Below are 22,918 nucleotides of genomic sequence, written 5' to 3'. Positions count from 1 at the left end.
AGGATGGCAAGATTTACTCAGGATGTGTGTGACCGAATCAAATGGATCAGTTTCTCAATTTCCTAACAGTTGATGCAAAATCCCAGGGTTCTCAGGATAACCATTTGCTGCGGGGACCCCGGGGGCCCGGGACCCTGCAGAGATTACTCTTACAACGAGGCAGGGCCAGAGCCCAGGAAGCCACACTCTCCGCAGCAGTCTTACTTGTACACTTTGGTGTTGTACGTCTTCTCCCCAGGGAAGCCAAACATGCCGCAGACCACGCGGGAATTCTTGGCCGTCCAGTGCTTGTCACAGATCTGTTTCCAGGTCTTGCCCTCCTTCACCTCCACGTAGCCCTCTGTCACCGGGGTGCGCTTGCGGTAGGCGGAGAGGATGGCTCGGATCCGGATGTCCTCCACCTGGATGTTCATGTTCTAGGAGGAAGGAGATGGGTTACCTTCCTACTCTGGCCGTGGAGAGGTGACAACAGCCTGGGCACTCAGCTATAGCCTGCCTCTCCCCTTTGGTCCTGCAGGGGGCTTAGGGGGGTTGCGGGTGCTCCCGGAGAGCACACAGCATGAGGCCACAATTATCAAGCATTGTTTGTGGGAGGTCGAATGGCTGCAGGGACCACAGGAGAGGGAGCAGGGGTGACCTGTGCAATCAGAGACTTGGAGGACCCTAGCCTCCTCCTGCAGGGGTCTCAAAATGAGAGCAGAAGAGAAAACGTGTTCCTTGAATTTCATGTTCAATAGTAAAAATAATTTGCATGTTTGCATTTTACTCCAAAGCATACGTGTGCATGTGTGTGAGTGTGTGTGTGTGTCTCCCCTTTATCCTTCGGTAAAGCTTCCCCCTCCCCCCACCCCCTTTCCGTGGCAGTGAGCCAAAGGCCGGACCCCACTAGGAGAACACAGAAGAGGCTGGGGGTGGAGGGCAGGCTCCCGTCTCATTGCAGTGTGACCTCTCCTCCCCAACCCCGGCCACTGAGCTACAGTGTCCCTGCCCCAAGTCTACACCCACGTCCCAGGGATTTAGTAGGACAAGGGGCCTTGGGAGGCCAAGCTGGGTGGAGGACCAGGGATTCCCTGGGATTTGCAGTGATAGCTTTTATGTTTTTCCGAGGCTCACCCAATCTGTCCCCAGACACCATGGGAGTTCCTGAATCCCTCACTCTCAGCCCCTCTTCTTTCTGCCCCGGCCTGTGCCCAGCAGGGCCTCAGTACATGCTCTATGTTCATCTTCCCACTTAATCCTCAAACAGCAGAATGAGGAGGTTAGCTGTCATCATCGCTATTTTCCAGATGAGAAAACTGGGTGACTCCAGTGATCTTCGCAGGACCACGCAGAGGCAGGGAGCATTGGAGGTACAGGGTGACAGGCTCCCCGAGCTGAGCCAGGGGAGCCGGGCAGGGGTGCTGGCATGGAGGAACCCAGGCACCCGAGTGTCCAAACCCCCGTCCAGCCAGGATGCAAATGAACCACGAGGTTGAACAGGACCATTATTTGGGTGCCCAGGGATTCATGTCTCCTTGCCACTGGCTTCAGGGTGCAAAGCCAGGCCCTGATTCCCCGGTCCTGCAAGGCGGCGGAAAGTATGCAGGCTGGGAGGGGTGGCATTTGGCCCTGCTTCCTTTCCATGCAGAGCGGAAAGAAAGCCGCCAGTGGCAGGATTATGTCTGCCACCCTGGATTCTGGATCCTTTACAGCACCCATTCAGGTCACAGGACCTGTGCCACCGAGACACATGGATGGGGTGAGCAAGAAAGGCCCTGAGGTTTAGACCCGCCAGCCCCCTCCTGCATCTTTGCATCTCAGGAGGCCAGGCTAGAATTCCAGGAAAGTGACTGCTGTGGCATCACCCCTGTGGCTTCATGGGGCAGGCAGGCTGGGCTGACTTTATGAAATTCACAGATCACAGATCCACCCCCCACACAACCCCAACCCACCCCCTGCATCAGCACCACCACAGGCTAAGGGGAGATGTGATGGGTGAATCCAGCAGGAGGAAGGCCTGGGGTTGGGGGTGGGCTCAGCAGACCCTTGTCTTGATGCAGAGCAGCGTCCCCTCAGCAGAAGGATGACTGGTGGGTTTTGGGATGCGGGAAATGATGTTGGGAGAAGAGAAAGAGCCAGAACTGATGTCACTGTCCTTGTTCTTCTGCTGACTCACCGCATGTGTGTGCACCTGAGTGTTTACAGTGTGTCTGTGTGTGTGTGTCTCTGTGTGTGTCCATGCACTTGTGCACATGTCTCTGTGGAAGTGCACTGCCTGTGTGTGTCCGTGTGCAGGATGATGTGCATGTGACTGCGTTGTGCAGAGTGTGTGTGTCTGTGCTCCCACGTGGTGAAGGAAGATGCAGACGGTTTCCCTCCAAAGCCCGGGGAGAGCGGTCAGGTAAGCTCCACATTGATCGTTCCTTCCAAATGGAATGTCTTCTCCGTTCTCCCTCCACAGAACCAATTCCTTCCTGTTCTCTTGGGCTCAAATCCACTTCATTCATTTCATAAAACACCATCTCTCCCCTCCACGGGCTCTGCCAGTCTTCCTCCCTATGCCCCAACCACAGGGCCCTGTCTCTTTTCTGAATCATAACGATCCTGAGGGCCCTCATTTATCAAATACCAGCCAACTCACTACCCATCAGGCTCTGTGCTCAGAACTTTACATCCATTCCCCTCCTCAGTTCCCATGACAATGGATGAGAGAGCCAGTGGGATACCCGTGTTACGGGTGAAAAATGAGAAAACTCAGCAAGGTTTTGCATCTTCTCCAAGTTCACACAGCCACTAAGTCGATAAAGAAGGGTGAAAACTGAGTTCTGACTCCAAGCCCGTGCCCCAGGCTCGTAACCACGGGACTCTGAGTGGTCCTCACCCTCCCGTCCGCACCCCACTCATTGCCAGTATTAAGCCGAGCCTCACGTGGCAGGGCCTGGGGCTCAGCCTGCTCGGAGGTCCCTTCCAGGTCTACACGTTCGAAGTCCACATTTGAAGTCCACCCTGCGCCCCGCCCGGAGGAGCCGTGAGTCAGGCCGGAGTGGACGTGAGGGAAGACAGAACTGCCTCCCAGCTGCCCTTGGACTTGGGCCAGGGGGCGGCGGGGAAACCCTCTGTGGCTCATATTCCGTGCTCGCTGCAGGCCAATGAGCTCACGTGGGCCGCTCAGAGCCCTCGGTGCAGGAAAACACACACGTACACGGAGAACGTCCCTCCTGACCTCACTGCTGTGGAATCTCTTCCACAACCACAAGTGGTAGGAATTTTTTTTCCCAGAAGTTCAACTTCAAAAGAGAAGAGTTGAAATAACCATATACACGGCTTCCTTTTCTAACAAAAGTCTCTCTAGACTTGCGAGTTGCACGTTAAGCCCAATAGCCCAGAAACTGGCCATGCGTCTGGCACGTTTTAAAATTCAAATTAAAGTCTGAATGCGGGCCCGCTTGCCAGAGACAACAGTTCCCCCGGCTCTCCAAAAGGCTTTCCTCCGAGGAATTCACAGAATCTTCTGGACTTGTCCTACTCAAAACGCATCACCTCCCCAGGGAGGGCCTGGGCCCTGGGAATGATTATCACCCGCTTCCAAAGGGGAAACTCAAGGTGCATTGAGGCCATGACCTGCCCTGCTTTAACCAGTGGGTTGGTGGAAAAAAAAAAAAAAGGCCAGTGAAAGGTCCAGGGCTGGTCTCCCAGTCTTGTGCTTGAATGACATTTCACATTTGCAGCATCTGAGAATGACTTGCAAATTCCACAATGTGACAGTCTGGGGCTGTTGCCAGTGAGGAAAAATCACCAGTTTTGAAAGTCTCATTGGAAGTTGCATCAGGGAGAGATACAGGGAGAGCAAGGCTAGGCACACCAGCAAGCAAGCCTTTAAGAAAGTACTTCACAGTTTGTCTGAAAGTCGGCAGGAGGCTCATCGCCCCCAGGGGATGCACATTTGCAAGGGTCAGGTCTTAGCCCAACTCTCCTCCTTCCCTCCCTCTAGAAGCCATGATTTAATATCAGCCTAGGCCTCCCCACCCAAGAAGTTACCTTGGAGTGGTGTCAGGTGGGAGGACCGTGATGGAGATACACCAGTCCGCCATCATCCCAGCCAGCACGCACGACGGGTTAGTTCTGCATGACTTCTGCTCATTTACAAGTTCCTTCCCTCCACAGTGAACAGGGTCCTGCATCTTGCTATCAAAACCCTTAGCTTTCTTTATTCGACTATTTTTTAAAACGGCCTTCCATGTAGAGATCTGTTTTCCCAAGTACCATGCAGGCACCTTCCTCAGCTTCTCAAACCAAACACCCCCAGGACGTCCTTAGTCTTTCCTCCTCTGACTGATGGAGGCCCCCAGCCCTCACATGCCTGTTGCTCCCTCTTCCTCACTCTCACGGCCCATCCTGGCCCAGCCGTGCTTTTCCTGTCCTTTCGTCACCTTCCCACTCCCACTCTTACAGGTGTGCAGTGAGAACCAGGGAAGTAAGAATCGGGCACCACAGCTTTGTCATTTCACAGGGACTCGTCCAGATGGAAGGGCTGACCCAGCCCACCTCACACATGGCCAGCACACCTATCCAGCTGACCACCGTGCACCCGCGTGTCTGGCTCAAACCCCTCCCGTGGCTCCCCCAGGTCTTACGCTCCTGGTTGAGAGCCTTCCTGGTCTGGCCCACCTCATTCCTTCCCTGCCCTTTTTCCACCCACGAGCATCCCTCACTGCCAGGCCAGCATCACTCTTTTAACACCAGCATCAAGCTCCTCCCTGCAATCCTTTTTTCCCTCCTCTCTACCGATCAGAATCCTCCTGACCCTTAAGGACAATCTCATTCATCCATTTGAAAAATCCCTGTTGAGTGCTACGATGCCCCAGGCACCCTGTGAGGCCCTGGGACACTTCAGGCAACCAGATGGACAAGCCTCCTGCTGCCGTTCATGCCCGTTCATGCCCGAGGTGGAAAGAGAAGCCTCACCTCCTCCATGAAGCCCCCTCCCTGAACATCTCATCCACACAGATTCAGCTTCTTTGTTCCTCCAGCATTTCTGAGCCCCTCAATTCGACCTGGGCTTCTGCTGACTATCTATACAACCATTTATCTTTCCACAGGTTTTTGCCCCCTCATCGGACTGTGAGTCTCTTAAGGACAGAACGGTGCTTTATTTTTTATTTTTATTTTTGTATTCCCCAAGGCAACTAGTGCCAGACATGACACACAGTGGGTCCTCATACATTTTTTGAATAAACTAATAGCCATTAAAAAAAATCCAGTGACAGGAATTCAGCTTAACCAGCAACACTGGGTTCTCAAGCCAAAAATGTAATAAAGACTGCCTTTATTCTCTGTTTAATGCAAAATAAACAGAGAGGCTTGCCTCACCTCGTAGCATAAACACTGCTTGTGTGACCTACGGATGGACGAGGACTTTATCCATGTGTCCGTTCTTTTGTCATTCAAGTTATTTAACACCCTTCCCTTTCCCCCTCGAAACCTGATGCTAATAGTTATTGAACTGAATTAAAAGCTGATCTGATCATCAGTGTACGTTTAGACAGTTTATCTAAGTGAGAATTATCTGTAAACAGCATGAGGCATGTGGTACGCACGGGGAGAGTCTGGCTACACTGTCATTATCCCCTTTTGAGGATCAGATCAGGAATTCACAGCCTAAGAAGCTGCTGGGAACATTCTCTAGCCAGTGATTCCGCCTGGCCAGAAGGATGAAAGGGAAGAGGGAAGGCAAGGCCGAGATGTCTGTTGCTCAGCTGTGTGTGATGGAGACCAGTGGGGTGGAGGGGTAGGGGTGGGAGTGGTGTGAGCGCTGAGGTCATGTGGAGCCATCAGAGGAAAAAGCCGGCAGGCAGTCTGGGACCTCCTCCTATAAATCAAGAGTTTTTCAGTGCTGCTGGAGACTCTGTTTCATTTTCCAACCTGAAAGCAGTGGGGTAGGTAACAGAGGCTGCTTCTTTGGAGAACAGGCTAGCCGTGCTGTCTGCAGGAAGCTGGCAGGACACCTGCTCCGGCAACCAGTCCCTCTGGCCCAGTGGGGGTGCTGAGGCCACAGACCAGGCGAGTCCTGGGCCACGCCAAACGGTCCAGCCCGCTCCCCGGTGGGGTACCTGATGCTTGGCCTCCTAGCAACCATCACCATGGTGACGCAGGAACGACTTATGAAATCGTCTTCCTCCCCTATTGGACAGAAAACTTCGGGAGGGCAAGACCGCCCTTTCAGTTCCTCTATCCCTTGATTCCCAGGGCCGAGTATAGGGTCTGGCACTCAATTAGAACGTACTGAATGAATGAATAAACAGACACAACACGCAGCTGCCTTAGCAACAGCCTCATGGGGACGGGCTGGGGGGATTCCTCGGCGTTGAGTCCTCCAGCAGGGCTGAGGTGACTCAGTGAACCACCTCGGCCCTCTGCCACCACCCTCACCCTGGTCCACCCTACAGAATGGATCTGCCCAACCAGGGCAAAGAGGGGCTTTCTCTAGCCTGGCTCCAGCCCCTACTTCTTCCCTATAGCACGCCTCCCCCTGGTCCCTCCCCACTAACTTCTCCCTTTCCGAACTGCCACATAGCGCTCCATGTAATCCACACTGTTCAAAGTCCCAGTACATACCGCCGTTCATTTACTTCATCTGCAGAAAATTATAACACTGCTTATTCACTTATTTCATCTCACAAGTGAGTATGACATTACGTACTTATCTCATCTCACAAACAATTATAAGGTATTTTATCATTTTCAGAGGGTTGTTGGTGTAGCACCCTGGCCAGGAACCGGTTTCCCGGATCTGCCAGGATGCTCCCCAATTCCGAATAGTCTGTTCTGTTAGCTGCATAAATGCCCTTTTGCTTTTCAGATGCTGTGACCTATTTTCAGTTGGGAAAATAGGTCACCCCAGAACTACTTCTCTTGTGCCCCTTGTGGTGGCTGGTGAGCCTGGACCATGCAGAGGCCCTTGATAAACAGCATCGTGGAATGTGAGCGCCAGACAGAGTCTGATACATCTCCTCGCCCACGCTCCCTGTAGGCCGGGAGAGGAAACCCAGGAACGCTACATGCGGTGGCTTGGCTTGACAGCTGGGCAAGTCTGGGGATTCAGAGGCTGTGGGTTCCCACGGTAGCCCCTCACTCCTTTGCTGAAGAGCCCAGCACAAACTGCCCACTTGCGAGCATTCCTCCTCCTGCCACAGCAGGAGGCCGTCCAGCTCCCTTGCGGGCGTTGGGGGGAAGTAGGGCTATATTTAGCTTGGAAGGACCACCATCTTCCAAACTGCACAGGGATGAAAACAGACCCCCTTTCTTTCCTAAAACACCCAGTGTAACCTGTGGCACCTCCTCTCTGGTGGGGTCGGAGTGGGTGGGGGTTCGAAACTCCTGGCCACGAAGTGTTTGGACCTTTCTATAGTTAATTACTTCCTTTCAGGCTCCAGGCTGCCACCCCTAGGAGCCCCCAGATACTGATGAGATAAGGCTGCTTACTAAGAGGAAAATGAAGCATTTGGCAGCTTACTGTGACTAATAAAAACCTGGACTCCTGGAATTTAAAAAATTCACAACAGCCTCGTCCCTGTGGTTAAGAGGAGAAGAAAGAGCTTTTCAGGTCTCCGGGCCCTTCCAGAAGGGTGTGAGGGATCAGAGGGGAGAGGTACTAGCTTCTCTGCACTGTTGGGAGGTGAATATCCATCTCCAGGCTCCATCCTCAGCCTCCCACTCTCGGCCCCTCCGGGCCTCCTGAATCACCTCCTGTCACAAAGGAGAAACTGAGACTCTGGGGCCACGTCGGGGACAGGCTACCCTAACTCTCACAGCCGGAGGATTTCCAAGCAGTTCTGGGAACCAAACTGCCTTTGCAAAAGAGCCTTTTAAAAACGGGTAGGGAGGAAGGTGGTGCGGGGAGGTGAAGGAAAAGGAAAAGACCTGTGTGTTCCCTGAACTGACAGCACATGGCCCCAGCCATGAGCCTTTCCGTGAGCACATGACTTAGCAATGTGCAAAACAGCCAGTGGAGAGAGGGCTGCTCAGAAGGGCATCTGGATTTGTAATCTCTCCTTATCTAATGCTTTTTCCAACTTGTCCACCGCCACAGACAGGAAACAAAGCCTCTTGATTTAAGAGCCTCTGAAATCCTGGGAGGTGCGGTTGGAGCTCTGTTTTCTAGGTTTAAAAAAGGTCTGTTCGCTTGAAACCACCAGTATTTCACATTTTATTATTTGCTCCTGCTGACCGCTTTTTAAGAAGGTGTTGAAAATTGGCCTAAGACTCATTTTCCTTTGGAAAATGCTGTTTTACGGTGAGGTGTCCAGAGACCCAAGAAGGGTCTGTCGCTCTGGACACAGAGCTGTAAGTCTCAGGCGCCAATGGGACCAGAATTCAGGGGTCCTGCCTTCCACTCTCGGGCCTAAAACTTAGACCACAGGAAAGGGGAGACTGAGATCCTTCTCAGTTAATTTTCTGGATGAAATGAACCAGGGCTGGCGGGTCAGTGGTAAGGTGAATCTACTGCAGCTCTTTCTAGTCCGCAAAGTACTTTTACAGAAAATCATCTGATTTTTGCCCCCCTACAGAATATGTAAAAGTACCTTGTAAACAATGACTGTGTGCCGTGTCCTTCTGAAGGAGAAACCACAGCTACTCAGGATTACAGACTCTCATTGCTGGAAGGGGTTGAATCCAACCCACTCATCTCAAAGAAGACAGTGGACTTGCTCTGTGCTCTGGCTCCTGGCCAACAGGTAGCTCAGGGTCAAACCTGTGGACTCTCCCCTGGTGGGGTCGTTCATCTGAAGAAGGAGCACTCTTCCCCTCCTCTAGAAGGGAACTGATAAAGTGTCAAGGAGCCCCCGGGGATGCCCCAAGCAGATGTGAAAGAGTCCACGGAAGCCTAGTTAGCTCATCGAGCGAAATTCCATCATCCAGGTCCCAGGGTTCAGTGACTCATGCCTCATGCATCCCAGAGTGGGATGCACTTGGTCTAGACTGATGCAGAATTTTCTTCCACTCGTGGCTTGGGGAATTCCAGTGTGCTGTGGAGAAGGCAAAAGCCAGTGAGGGCCATCTCTAATGGGCTGTGACCTGTCCCCAGTCTCCAGGAGTCAATGAGGGTGGATGCTACAGACCCTGGCCACAAGCTTTCAAGATAGAAGGGAGAAGAGATGGGTGTCTTCATGACATTCACTAGCCTAGTCATTTATCCCTGGGGCCGCACCACACAGAGAAGGCATTAACTGACACTTCACTCTTGGCTGCTTTTGAATTTATGGGCCTCGAGCTGGGGGGAAGTGGCAGAGATAAGGAGTGGGTTTCATTCTCACTTTGATGTGGAAGAGGGAGGGTGAAAAGTGCTTTCAAGGCCAAAGTCATTATGGGCCAGAGAAGAGGCAGAGAGAGAACCAGAGCACACATGTTAGCAGGCATCCCTTCTGTGTGTGTGTGTGTGTGTGTGTGTGTAACACGCATGACGCCAATGGACACAATGGTGGACACTGCCAATAGCCAGCTAGTGGGCACCTGCTGCATGGCTGGTACGTTGTTATAGGTGCAGAGAAACAACTTGTTAATCACTTTGTCCTGCTTCCTCCCATGTAGGAATCTGGCTGCAATACTCCTGGCAGGAGGTCACCCGGTCGCGCCCCGCTTGAACTACTCCAATGACAAGGAGCTCACCACTGATAGGGGAGCCCCGTCCACTGTGCATGGAGTTTTCACACTGTGCTGAAAGGTGGAGCCCCATCACTCAGCCTTCCAGAGTTTTCGCCCTGAGCTAAAATCTACGTCCCATTCCCCTCCCCTCCATCTCAGTTCTGGGAGTTAGAACAAGTCATAAACACTCTTCTCCGTGGTAGCACTTCAAGATTTGAAAAGAACCAACATGTCTCCCGCTGTATCTCTTTTCTTGACACAACAGCTTCATTTCCTCCCATGATGGGGTTTCCAGACCTGTCTCCACCTGGCTCGTCCCCACTCTGGGTGACCTAGTTAAGAGATGGCCCCAGAACTTCACTCAGTTCTTGGTCCAAAAAGCAAAGAGTTTAGGGAAATAATTGTTCCCTCAGTGCATCCGTTTACATTCAGCTCTCTAGCAACCATATACACTTTTGGCTTATGCTGAGCCTTTAATCAACCAATCCCCTTCAGATCTTTTAAATATAATTAATGCTTTCAGTCACTTTCCCTGGCTTTCGCTCTGTGGCTGTTTCCCCCCAACCCCCCGAACCTTGATACAGGACCTTATATTCATCCTTAATATGTTCCAGTTTGGGTCTATTAGTTCAATCTCCTGAGGCTTTTTCTGAACCTCATCCCATAATGTAATATTCCAGCAATCCCTCTGAGTTTTGTGTCTCCTACAAATTTGATGGGTGCACATTTTGATCTCCAGGCAAATTTCTGACCCGTGCAGGAGAGGCGGGAGCGGAGCCCTGGGCTACACCATTAGAGACAATCCACGGTGTTCACGCTAAAGCATCAGCAGTTTTCCCCGGGTATCACTAGTCATGATTCTGCCCAACTGCACATCCACCAAACCTACGTCTCTTACTCTTGTCCACATGCATTTAATTTCTGCAGCCAAGAGGAGGGGTTCTATGACCTCAGCTCCGGACACAGCTATTACATGATGTATTTCGGAGAAACTTCTCACATCCCACAAATATCCCCAGTCGGTGGTCTGGGTGGCTCCCTACCCATTCGGCCAGCCCTGCCAGTGAGCATGCGTGTTAGCCACGAAGTCCTGGACGGAAGAATCTTGTGGCAACTCTCAAAGGTTCTTGTCAGACACCCTGAGATCTAGACCCATTCGTGACCTACTTTTAGTGGATACCAAAGAAAAGAGATCATGGGGGACAGCGCATCAACTGAAAATGTCCTCGGTGTCTGTGGCTAAACAGGGACGCTCCCAGGCTGGCCCATGGTACCCAGTCCGATGTGTGTGACAGCAAGAGGGAGGCCTTCTGGGCAAATGCGAAGCTTAGAGGGCATGGAAGTCACCCAGCCCTCCAGACACCCCCAGCCAATCCTCTCTGGGTTACTGTAAATTTGTTTAGGATCCTGGCTCCTTGCCTTGGAATGATCTTCAGCTTTCCCCCAAGGCATGCGTCTTGTCTTCTCGGGTGTAAGGACAGGAGAACAAGGATCTTGTTTGCTTTCCCCGGTGGGGTCCCAGACCATGATGAGTGTTCAGCAGGTGCCCAAAAATGTCCAGAACAAAGGTCAGTCCTAAGCTTTCCTCTCCCAGACTCTCAGCCCTTCCAGAATAAGAAAGAACTCTCCAACATATTTCTTCCAGTCACTTCGCTGCCTGTCCCACCCAATCAAGGTTCTGTGATGCATCTTATTTCCCCTTTAAGTGCTTAAGCAGAAGAACTGGCCCACAGAGGTATTCGATAAACACTTCCCTGTTGAAATGCCCTTCACAGAGTCCTTTTCCAGAATCATTTTTTTTTTCTAGTAGCAGATGTGTCTTCTCATTCTCCTAACCCCACCACTGACATGTTGGCCCACCTCTGTTTGATTCCAGCTATCGGTGACTTTCTTATGCCCAGAAGCCTGGACCTTTGCTTGATAATCCAAGTAGGTTATGCTGAGGTTGTAGGCTGAACAGAAGCCCATGAAAGATGTCACCAATAAGCTCACTGTCCTGTTAAGTGGGGCGATGCCATGAAGGAATGATCTGCTTCTATGGGCTTCTCATCCCTGTTTAGTTTGATATTTTATCCTGGGCTATTCTTACCTAAGGGGATAATCATCTTTGGTTTTCCTTCCTCAGAAGAAAATTTAGGAGTTCGAGATACTATTCCTATTAGGTACCCAGCATTATTTTTTTGGATACGATGGTGACTGGATGTAGCCCTGCTTTTCGGGAGCTTCTAATCTCATTGGAAAGATTATATATATATATATATATATATATATATATATATATATATATATATATATATATATCTCGACCAGAAATGATCTTGTACTGCCAGCTGAGAGAAGGCTGGGAATCCTCTTCCACACTATCTCGCAGGCTTGGACAAGGTTCCAGCGTGCTCAGCGAGCTAGGAACATATGAGAAAGAGCTGGACAGTGTGAGTCATAGAAAGAAAATGTAAAGACCACAGTCGGGGGAGAACTTCCTCTGAAGCCCAAATAGGGCAATTTCAAGAGTCAACTTTCTTCAGCATTAGTCCTGAGGTCAGTTGGAGGCTAAGGCACAGTGAAGGCTCCTTGGCCTGGATTCGTGGCAGATCCCACAGCCCCTTCGGGGTGACCTCCAACATGTTCCCTGGGGAAGGAACCTTGGCTGCCTCCTCCCCCTGCCCTAACCCCCACAAATGCTGCACACAGGGTAGTGCATGAAACGTGTGCAAATTGTTGTTTGCCTGGAGAACTTGTTGAAAAAAATAAATTTGAAATTTAGCCATAAATACAGAAGAAGCATCACCAGCCCTTTTGCCATTCCCAAATTCTGACGTGGGTCAGGCCACCTGAGGGTCCTCTGAGAAAGCTTAAAAAAAGAATCTGGTCCCCATAGTGGGATACTCTCATTCAGTAGGTCTGGGGTGAGGCTCCAGTGCCTTTTCAAAGTGATTCTGATCCCCAGGTAGATTTGGGGACAACTGTCCTGTGGCAGCCAGCCTCCAAGATGATCCCCAATGACCACGGCCTTCTGTAGTCACACCCTTGGGTAATCTCCTCCCACACGGTACATGATTGGTCTGTGTGACTAATAGGATACAGCAGAAATGGTGGTACATCACTTCCGAGATGACGTTATGAAAGATGTGGCTTCCATGTTTTGCTTTTTCTCTTTCTCTCCTGAGTCACTCACTCTGGAGACAACTGCCCTGTCTTAAGGACACTCAGGCAGTCTATGGAGAGGCTGTGGGAAGAGGATCAGATGGCTCCAGCTGACAGCCAGAAGGAAACTCAAGCCTGCCCATAACCACAAGTCAACTGGAAAGAGAAGTCCCCAGCCCCAGTTGACAGCATGACTGCAACCTCATGAGATGTTCTGAGCAGAGTCAACAGGCTAAGCCACTCCTGGAATCCAGACCCTCAGAAACTACTCGAGATAATAAATGTTTGTTGTCTGAAGCTGGAAAATATGAGGTGGGGGTAATTTGTTACACTGTAGTTGATAGCTGATACATTTTCTCAGCCCAAAGGGCAAACTCCCGAACAGAGCACAGCCGACCTTTCATGGCTACCTTTCCAATTTCATTTCACACTATTTCTAGATTCACAATTTATAGTCTTGAGTGGTACTGACCTGCTTATCCGCCATTCACACCTCTGTGTCTTTGGCCAATCCATTCTCTGTGCCTGGAATGCCCTTACTCCACTAACAGCATCCCCATCTAGGGAGATCCTCCCCTCAACTGCCCTGGCACCAAAATCAAGCTGGCTTAGGTCCTCCTCCCTAGCGATCACACACACATTTCTTGGAATCAGTAGGTGAGAAGCGAGTTACTTGGAAGAAGGAAAACGCTCACGTGAAGGAGTCATCAAGAGCACAGGACTTGCCTCTATGTTGTTGATCAGCGAATTGTCAAACTTGAACCCAGGAATCCGTTTGTCACTGCACACCACACCCACATCTTCCGAGTGCTTGCAGTCGGCGACACCCCAGCCGTTGGACGAGCAGGCTGCGAGGGTCGCCTCCTTGCCTGTGCAGTAGACGTTGTCCAGCCAGATGGGCCCTGAAGGACACAGAGGAGAGAGAAGCCAAGCACTGTGTCAGAGCAGGTTCGAGTCTTTGGGGGCAATAACGATGTACGCAGAAAGAATCTTTTTCTCATTATGGCAGCTGTGTGTGGTCATCAATTAGTTTTTAGTTTTAAATTTTTTAAAATTTTATTAAAAAATATTTTAAATGGAGAGACTGGGAATTGAACCCAGGAACTCATGCATGCTAAGCATGAACTGTACCACTGAGCTATACCTATCTCCCGATAGACTGGTTTTTAATATGTTGAGATATTGCAGACAGTTCTAGACCATTTGGATTCCCTCGCTGGAGGGATATGATTTGGGGGCGGTGGCAGATTGAATGTGATTAGGGTAGAAATCAGATTTAAGCCCGATAGTCACGTGCTATAAGGGAAAGAACAGGGACTTTGGATACCAAGCTGTATGATACTCATTCTGGCTCAGCCACTTGGCTGTATGACCCCAGTCAAAGCTCTTTTTTGTCATCGGTAAAGCGGGGATAATAATGACACTTGAATGGCAGGGGTGTGTGCCCATTAGAGATAACACATGACTCGTGCCTAGTTTACTGTTGGTCCATAGTTACTGAAAAATGGTAACGGTGATGATGATGATGATGATGATTTTAGTGATGTTGACCGTGGACCAGCTCAGAGGGCAACTCATCGTGCAAGGCCAACTTCCTGAGCCCCGAACCCTGGTCCCTTCAGTGCTCTTCTCACTTCCTGATGTTTCCTGTCCCCTGATTCAGTGATGGCCGAGCCAGACTAACCCACAGAGACGCCCTCTCACATCTCAGAAGTCAGGTGAAGGCAGGGCTGTCTTGCTGCCAGGCAATCTGCCTGGGAGGCCCTGTGGCACTCTGCTCATCTCCTGTGCCTTTACCTGAGTCGCAGTAAGTAGAGAATTCCGAGTGCAAAGTGCTAGAAGGTTAACGGCAATGAGACACCACCTGACACCCATTAGGATGGCTACTATCAACCCCCCCCCCCCAGAAAATAATAAGTGTTGGCAAAGATGTGGAGAAATTAGAACCCATGCGCACTGTTGGCAGGAATGTAAAATGGTGTAGCCCCTATAGGAAACAGCACGGTGTTTCCTCAAAAAACTAAAAATAGAATCACTATATGATCCAACAATTCTCATGGCTGGGTATATACCCAAAAAGAATCAAAAGCAGGGTCTCAAAGAGATATTTGCACACTCACGGGCATTACAGCATCATTCACAATAGCCACTGTGTCCATTGACAAACAGTGGACTATACATCCACTGGAATATTACGTAGCCTTAAAAAGGAAGGGGACTCTGACATGTGCTACAATACTGATGAACCTTGAGTTCATTGTGCTAAGTGAAATGTCAAGTTACAAAAAGGCAAATACCACATGATTGCACATATATGAGGAACTTGGAGTAGTCAGAATCATAGAGACAGGGTGCAGGACGGTGTTTACCAGGAGCTGGGGGAGGGGAAACAGGGAGTGGTTGTTTAATGGGTATAGAGTTTTAGTTTTGAAGATGAAAAGAGTTCTGAAGATGATTACACAGCAGTGTGAATGTTCTTAACGTTACTGAACTGTACACTGAGAAATGGTTAAGATGGCCATTTTCTATGAAGTGTATTTTGCCACAATTAAAAACTTTTTAAATGTTTAAGTGCTAGAGGGTGATTTTTTACAAGTATCACCACAAAATGAAAGGAAAAAAAGTCAAACCTGTCCCTTTTCTCCCGATTTTATGAGGACTCCACAGTAGAGTGGAGTCGGATAACCTGGGCACAAATTCTCTCTGCCTCGGGCTTGGGCGCTACGTGACTGGGTCAGCCACTCACCGTGCCCATTTCTCCAGTGAAAACAATGATATCCGCAAACAGGCTGCCATGGAGATTCAATGAGATAACGTGTGTGCTCAGTACGTGTTCATCCTCCCTTTCCCCTTCCTCCTTCCAATAAGTCAGAAAAGCAATGAATTCTGTTGTTTCCATGACGCAAGGAAAAAGCAGACAGAAATGCTCCCATTGTAGAGATGAGAAAACTGAGGAGAATCGGAGGCTCTTCAAGGTCAGGCGGGCCCTGAGGCCCCATTGAAACATGCCTGCTGTGACAGATGGCTGCTCAGGGCTCAAAGGAGAGCACCTCAGACGCATTGAGGGGAACAGAGGGCTTATTGAAAACATCTGGGCTGAGGTTTTCCAATGGGTTTCTCAATTTGGCCTCGTTTCCAAGCTGTCAGGCTCCCTAATCGATGGCTGTTTCAACAACAAACCAATGTTTGTCTTGCTATGTACTAGCAATGGAAAAGACCCTCCACGTTTGGAGGGGGCCTCTCCTTGGGAACCCTCTGTAGTGAAGCTGCTGAATGGACAGGCATGGGGAAAAGAAGCAGAGCCCTCATTCCACCCACAGCGAGAGAAACCAGCCCGGCTGAGGGATGGGGAAGAGGACGGAGCGCAGCGAAAATCTGCCAAACAGATGCCCCGGGGCTTGCTTTGCTTTCTGATAAGGAGCAGATGAAGGGAGCACCCTGGAGAGCTAATGGGAACGGTTACCCCAAAGAGCCGCTTTCTTAAGAAGCCTCCATTCACCCCCAGTAATTCTACCCTCTGCGTGTTCCCACCCAGTGCCTTTCTTAGATGTGGAAACGCACATTTGTGCTTAGCCCAGGACAGCGTCACCATGCATGGTAAACTAGTTTCGCCTGATTTCCTGACTTTTTTTTTTATTCTTCTTTTTCCTGAATGCTTAATGCCTATCAACTAGACTGTTCTGATTCCAAAGCAACCAGCTTCTGGTTCTGCAGCTGGCATGCAGCATGGTTCTGGGCACAGCTCAGCACCTGCCTTCGCAGAGCTGCTGGGACAGGGGCACCTGGGACACAGATGGGGCATCAACTTTGGACACAAAATGCCAGTCAGAAGCAAAATGTTATTTTACTCTTTCCTCTCAATTACTCTAAGAAATTCTTCTCTTGATGAAAGGAGGAGAGATGTGTAAACAAGTTAACAGACCATTTGGAGGATAAAGATCATAAATATAATTCTATGTGAATGCTGGCATTCCCCCAGGCTGTCAGGGCAATGGCCATCATTCAGGGTAGAATCTTCAGGGCCCCTCTGTGGTCATCTGCTTGGCTTTGTCACTCTGATCTGAAGAATGCAGGGTGGGGAGGGCCATGAGAGGGGGTCACATCTAACCTCAGATGTGAAGACTGGTAAAGGAGAGCAACCGTCTGAGGTTCGGGGGGCGTGGAGACCATCCAGAGGATGAGAAATGGGGCAGCCGTCCCCCTCAGAACTCTGTAAAAGGGCCCAGGATTTCCCTGAGTTCAGAGATGCTTTGAGAGAAGAGACCTATTGACAACAAACCAATGTTTATCTCGCTAAGTACCAGCAACGGAAAAGACCCTCCACGTTCGGAGGGGCCTCTCCTTGGGAACACTCTGTAGCGAAGCTGCTGAATGGACAGGGATGATGAAAAGAAGCAGAGCCCTCATTCCACCCACAGTGAGAGAAACCAGACCGGCTGAGGGATGGAGGAGAGGACAGCGAGCAGCGAAAAGACGAAGAACAGATACCGACAGGTGGGGCTGGAAAACCCACCACAGGTCAGTGGGTGCCCTCCCTAGACGGTTCCATTACTAGAGCCTGAACTTCAGAGGGGGAGGTGATGGAGACACTCCTGGAGGGGTGGCATCTCATGGGCCCACCTGCAGTGGTTCATCCACGGAGCCGACTCACAGGTTAGACCCCATCGGAGCACACCCCAGGGCACTGGTCACGAGGCCAAGTGCTATTTGCCTTATTTTTAATATTCTTCCAAGTCAAACTGCATCAGTCGGGGTTTTAACATTTGCTGAGTGTCCACCATGTGCCCAATGTTAAAAATCCTGAACTGATGCTGATGAGATTCAAATACGTTTATATTTAAAAGGTCTGTCAGGATAAACTGAGTACCTCTTTATGCAGACAGCATAATTCTTAAAGTCCTGGAGACACGACAGTTAAAAAGCTTTAGCATTTTTCTCCCTTCCTTTCTTTGACACTTACCCTTGCTTGAGTCTTGAGGGTCTCAATATCCACAGAGATGACCGGTCCAGTACTCTTGGTTACCACACCTCCTCTCTGCAAGGACTCTCCTCTGCCCTAAATCAGCTAGCATCTCATGGTCATAGCTTAGACCTTGAATTAGAAATAATCGCACCCCCGCCCCAATCTCTATGCCTCTTCTGCTGTGCCTCTGCACTCCCGACCCCATCTTTCCAGCATACTCCCTCCAGTATTGCAATCTCAACCCACAATCCATCGATCCTAGCAGCTTTCCCCAGTCCTTCAACTGCTCCACGGACCTTTCTCCTTTATCCAGCTTGGATTCCATGAACCATGATTTTAATTGCTCCCTTGAATATTCCGTCTACTCTGGAGAACTCTTCTCCCTTCATCATTCTTGGATGAAGTCTGAGCCAGGCTAACTCACCTCTCCAGCTATCCCATGCCTGCTCCTGCGCAGATGAACATGGGATGGGGAAAAACCATACCCATCTTATCTGATGACAGGTAAACTTTAAGTTTGGGTAGAAATAAAATAAAGTTGTCACTGGAAAAAAAACCCAAAGTCATTGGAAAGTACTTGTTATAAGATAATTAGGCTTAGAGAGCCTGGAATAGAAAACATAAATCTGAGGTTACCCCCTGGATCACCCAGCTAGCAGAATAAATAGAGATGTATGGAGAAGTGTCCAGAGTTTTGGTAAAGAAGACAGGAAATGGGTTTTAGAAGCCCAGCATGTGCTAAAGAACCCAGAGTCAGTTTCAGAGAACACCTTAACAGCAGTCTCTTGATCAAGTTATTCCAAAGGGACATATTCAATGGCACAGAGGTGAAATGTAGGAGATGGGATTTCCTTTCTCCTGTAATTTCTAGAAGAACACAAAGCAAGGTTTGGAAGAGACCATAACGATGATCCATTGCAGTGACTCTGAACCTGGCTATGTGTACAATCACCTGAGAGGCTTCTAAAAGTTACAGAGTCCTAGACTCCAGCACAGACCAGAACACCACAGGTTAGCACCCCGTGATTCTCATGCAGTCAGTGTGGCGTTAACCCATTTGTCCAGGATGCGACTTTGGGCATCTCTGCTTTAGTCCAGTGGCCAGGCCCACACTGATACCTGTAAGGTTTTAAATAATGTCCTTGACCCTTATCCACTTTCCCACTTTGGACCACAGACCATGAGAGTTTCAAGAGTTCTTAGAGAGCCTAAGTTCCAGATTGGGAAACTGAGACCAAGGAGGTACGCGTCTCCCCATAAAGCACAGGTCAGCATAGGACTGAGCCCAAGGTTCTGGGCTTCAACACCTGCCCTCCCTCAAAATGACCGCTCCCAACCTCCAAGTTGTTTTCAGTGTATTCACTGAGCTTAATAAGGGAGGAAAGAAAAGGCCAATCAAAGTGAAAAACCCAAAGCAGTTCTGTTCCTGTCCTGGCCAAGCCCAGAAGGATATGTTAGTGTTAAAAGTGTGGGCTCTACCTGGCCAGGAGGGTGGAGAGTCAGGGAACGCTAGCCTGTGGGCAGCCTCTGTGACAAAGAGCAAAAGGGACCCCTTTGAAGGGGTGGTTGGAGGAAAGGCACTGTCTCCCCTGGCTGATGCAGCCCCAGGCAGGCACCTGGCTTGGAGAGATGAGCGCAGACTGACTTCAGACACTACCTAGGGTTCCCCATCCATCCGATTTGCCTAAGACGAGATTCCCAGGCTGCCAGACTTTGCACACTAAAACCAGGGAAGTCCCGGGCAAAGCAGGACCGTTGGTCCCTATACCCCTCCCCAGCACCCCTCTGCTCCCACCTTCCAGCACAGACACAGAGGATGCCCAGATAGAGTGTTAACAGGAGTTTGCACTTGACAGTAACTGCAGCTTCGATTACCAGGCTAACTGGGTGTAAGCCTGGTCCCGGGTGACACTGGTGCTCAGTTCCACAGCACAGAGCGATTTACCTTCCCCTTTGCCGTAGGAGGAGCTGGCGGTCCAGGACTTGGCCTCCACGTAGCCCAGCTCCCGGCAGACAACGTGGGCGGCGTGGATGGAGAAGTCGTCGTCGCACACGGTGCCCCACTGGCCGTTGTAGTACACCTCCACCCGCCCCTCGCTGTGCTTCCTCTTCTGGCCGGCCAGGCGCAGCTGGATCTTGACCACGTCGGAGGCGGGCTGAGGCCGGTGGTACTCGGGGGCGGGCTGCTGGAAGTACTCGGGGTAGTGGGGCCAGCTCTCGTACTGCGCCAGGCTCAGGGAGGGCAGGAGGGACAGCACAGCCAGACAGCTGCAAAGGCAGAAGCCTCCACGCCTCTCCATCCCTGTCCTCTGGCTGGAGGACATGACGGAGTGGGGCGCTTGGCGCTTAGGAGGGAAGGCAGGAGTTTCCTGGAAGAGAGGAGAGGTTTGGGTCACAGACATCCACAGATCACCCCGTGATCTCGTACTCTTTTGCTTAAGTATTGAAAGCTCTTCCCATTCCAGACGCCAACCTCCTCTCTTCTCCCACCTCACACTTCAGCCAGACAGGTCTGGGAAGTCCTGCCTCTTTGCCCACCGCCTTCCCAGATCTCTGAAATGCTTTTTTCCGGTGGGGCTCCTGGCAGGAACCGGAGCACACTCAGACTGAATTTGAGGAGAGGCTTTTTTCCTTTTTAATTGAAGTAGAGTTGATTTACAATGTTGTGTTAGTTTTAGATGATTCATAGCTAAATGATTCAGTTATACATACATATACATACATGTATATTCTTTTTCAGATTCTTTTCCATTACAGGTTATTACAAGATATTGAATATAGTTCCCTGTGCTCTACAGCAGGTCCTTATTGTTTATTTATTTGATATATAGTAGTCTGTATCCATTCAAGCCAAATGCCTAATTTATCCTCCCCCATTCCCCCTCCCCCTGGTAACCATAAGTTTGTTTTCTACGTCTGTGAATCTGTTTCTGGTTTGTACATAAGTTTATTTATATCTTTTTTTAGATTCCACATATAAGTGATATCATATGGTGTTTTCCTTTCTTTTTCTGGCTTACTTCACTTAGAATGAAGATCTCCAGGTCCATCCATGTTGCTGCAAATGGCATTATTTCATTCTTTTTTATGCCTGAGTAGCATCCTATTGTATATATACTCACAACTTCTGTATCCATTCATCTGTCGATGGAGCCTTCCCTCCTCTGGATGTTAGCTGACCTGGATGGAAATGGCTTCTTCCAGGTGCTGAAAATAACCCTAGGAGGCTTCAAGCCTCTGTTTCTACTTGCTCATGGGGCTGCTATTCTCTCTGTCACATATCTGAATCCTCCTACGGCTCTGCTTTCAGGCCCCAGGCCTTCAGACACCCCCATATGCTGCCCACCCACACCCCATTATGTCTTATACTCTGGAACTCAAGACGGATGAGGCCGCAGAATGAGGAGGTCAGCGGCAACCCCCTGAAACAGCTCTGACACCGGGCCTGTCCTTAGCTGAACTGCAGTTTAGCCTCAGAGAACAGCCCTGAGGTGCCTCTCACCCTTGGGGAAGCCAAGGATGTGCAGGCAACAATTCCATCCCTTTTCATAGTTCCCGTCCCTGAGGGCTGCCCGGGTTGAGTCCAAAGCACAGAGAGGGGAGGCATAAAGCTCTTTGAGGCAAACAGGAGAAGGGCTGAGTAGCCTGTCATCAGTCCAGAGAGGACTAGACAGTGGGGAGGGGTGCGGGAAGAAGGGGAGGAGCACAGACTCTGCAACCAGACAGTCTGAGTTTGAATCTTCCTTCTGATACTGGCCAGCTGTGTGACCTTGGGCAAAACACTAAACTTCTCTGTGCTTCCCCATGTTTCTTATCTTTAAAATGGGAATAATAACTGTAACTAGCTCACAGAATTGCTGTGAAGATTGAAAGAGTGGTACATAATAAATCCTATAGGAGCATTTGCTAAATAAAAATTTTAAATTCTCAAGATTGTGGTCACCATACCCACCTACATCTAAGAATTCCAGAATGAGGTCATATAGCAGGAAATAAACATATATGCTCATGAGCATTGGTTCTTCCATAATTCAGAGAGAGGAGAAGCTACCTTAAAGGACTGCAGGTGTGTTTCATGGAAGAGGGCATAGTTTTGGGATGTGGGGGCCCAAAAGGTCACCAGGACCAGCCGAATACACTTTAACCAGGTACAGAGCGTTAGTCCAATCGTATCCCTCAGTTCATGGCACACCGCCATCAAGGAAGGATCAGCTAACTTCCCAAGAGCAGCCCAGGAAGGATGCGGTAACGTGGAGAGAGGCAGTTCCACATCTGTTGGGACGACCAGGCAGTGCGCAGTCCCGTCGTGGGTGCTGGGGCAGAGATGCCATTGCCTGGGGGACAGTCAGGACCAAGGACTTGGGGAGGCTCTCTGGTTCACTGGAGATCCAGCCAACCTCACCCTGTGACTCACAGACAACGTCAGAAAGTTGTGGGGTTCCTGCAATGGCCCCCTTCAGACCACAGCCAGACAAGCTAGCACGTGCCTCTGCAGGGACCCCTCATCGCCTCCTCCATCCCCGCTGCACTTCATTCCCATCACAGCACATTTGCGGCCACGAGCTCATCTATGCCTCACCAGAAACTTCAGTGGGTGGAGGAGCCAAGGATGAGGGTTCTTATTCTATGAGGGAGATAATCAGGAACCAGAGAGGTCTTTTCTATTAGACGTCACTGGAGTTGCACAGTTAGTGAAGGCAAAGCCAGAACTCCTGAAGTTACCAAAACATAAACGATCCACTATCATGTATAAAAAGTGTCCAAATTCAGAGGGGAGGGTATAGCTCAGTGGTAGAGTGCCTGTTTAGCATGCATAAGGTCATGGGTTCAATGGCCGGTACCTCCACTAAAAAATAAATAAATAAACCCAATTACCCCCACCCCTTCCCCCCCAAAACAAACAATTTTTTAAAAAAGATATTTTAAAAAGTCCAGATTCTACATGGGACACAGACGCCTTTACAATGTGGCATATGCCCACATCCCTGACTTCAGTTCCAATCTCACTCCTCTCCTTGCCCTCACTCCAGCTCATCACCTGCCACCCTTCCGATCATATCAGCCTAGACCTGGTTAAGTTTTCCCATCTGGATCCACATGCTCTGTCCCCACCTCTCCCCCTCCCTCCAAATAGCATATGTCACAATCCTTCCTGTCCTTCAAGGAAAGCATCCCAGGTGCTCCTAATCA

General features: G+C 50.0%; 1 protein-coding gene across 1 annotated transcript in view; it reads right to left on the bottom strand.

Annotated features, from left to right (window-relative positions):
* LOXL2 (lysyl oxidase like 2) overlaps positions 1-22,918 on the bottom strand; it is an 89,639-nt gene that overhangs the window by 39,961 nt on the left and 26,760 nt on the right. Inside the window, exons 2-4 of the mRNA XM_010954969.3 lie at positions 19,674-20,097; positions 13,492-13,667; positions 205-416 (exon numbers count right to left, since the gene is read on the bottom strand). Of these exons, the coding sequence (XP_010953271.3) occupies positions 205-416; positions 13,492-13,667; positions 19,674-20,052 (767 nt within the window). The 5' untranslated portion in view covers positions 20,053-20,097. The remainder of the gene's footprint in view (positions 1-204; positions 417-13,491; positions 13,668-19,673; positions 20,098-22,918) is intronic.

This window comes from Camelus bactrianus, chromosome 31 (genome assembly GCF_048773025.1).
Source record: "Camelus bactrianus isolate YW-2024 breed Bactrian camel chromosome 31, ASM4877302v1, whole genome shotgun sequence".
Lineage (NCBI taxonomy): Eukaryota > Metazoa > Chordata > Mammalia > Artiodactyla > Camelidae > Camelus > Camelus bactrianus.
Note: the sequence above shows the minus strand (reverse complement) of the source record. Positions and strands in the feature narration are given on the sequence as shown.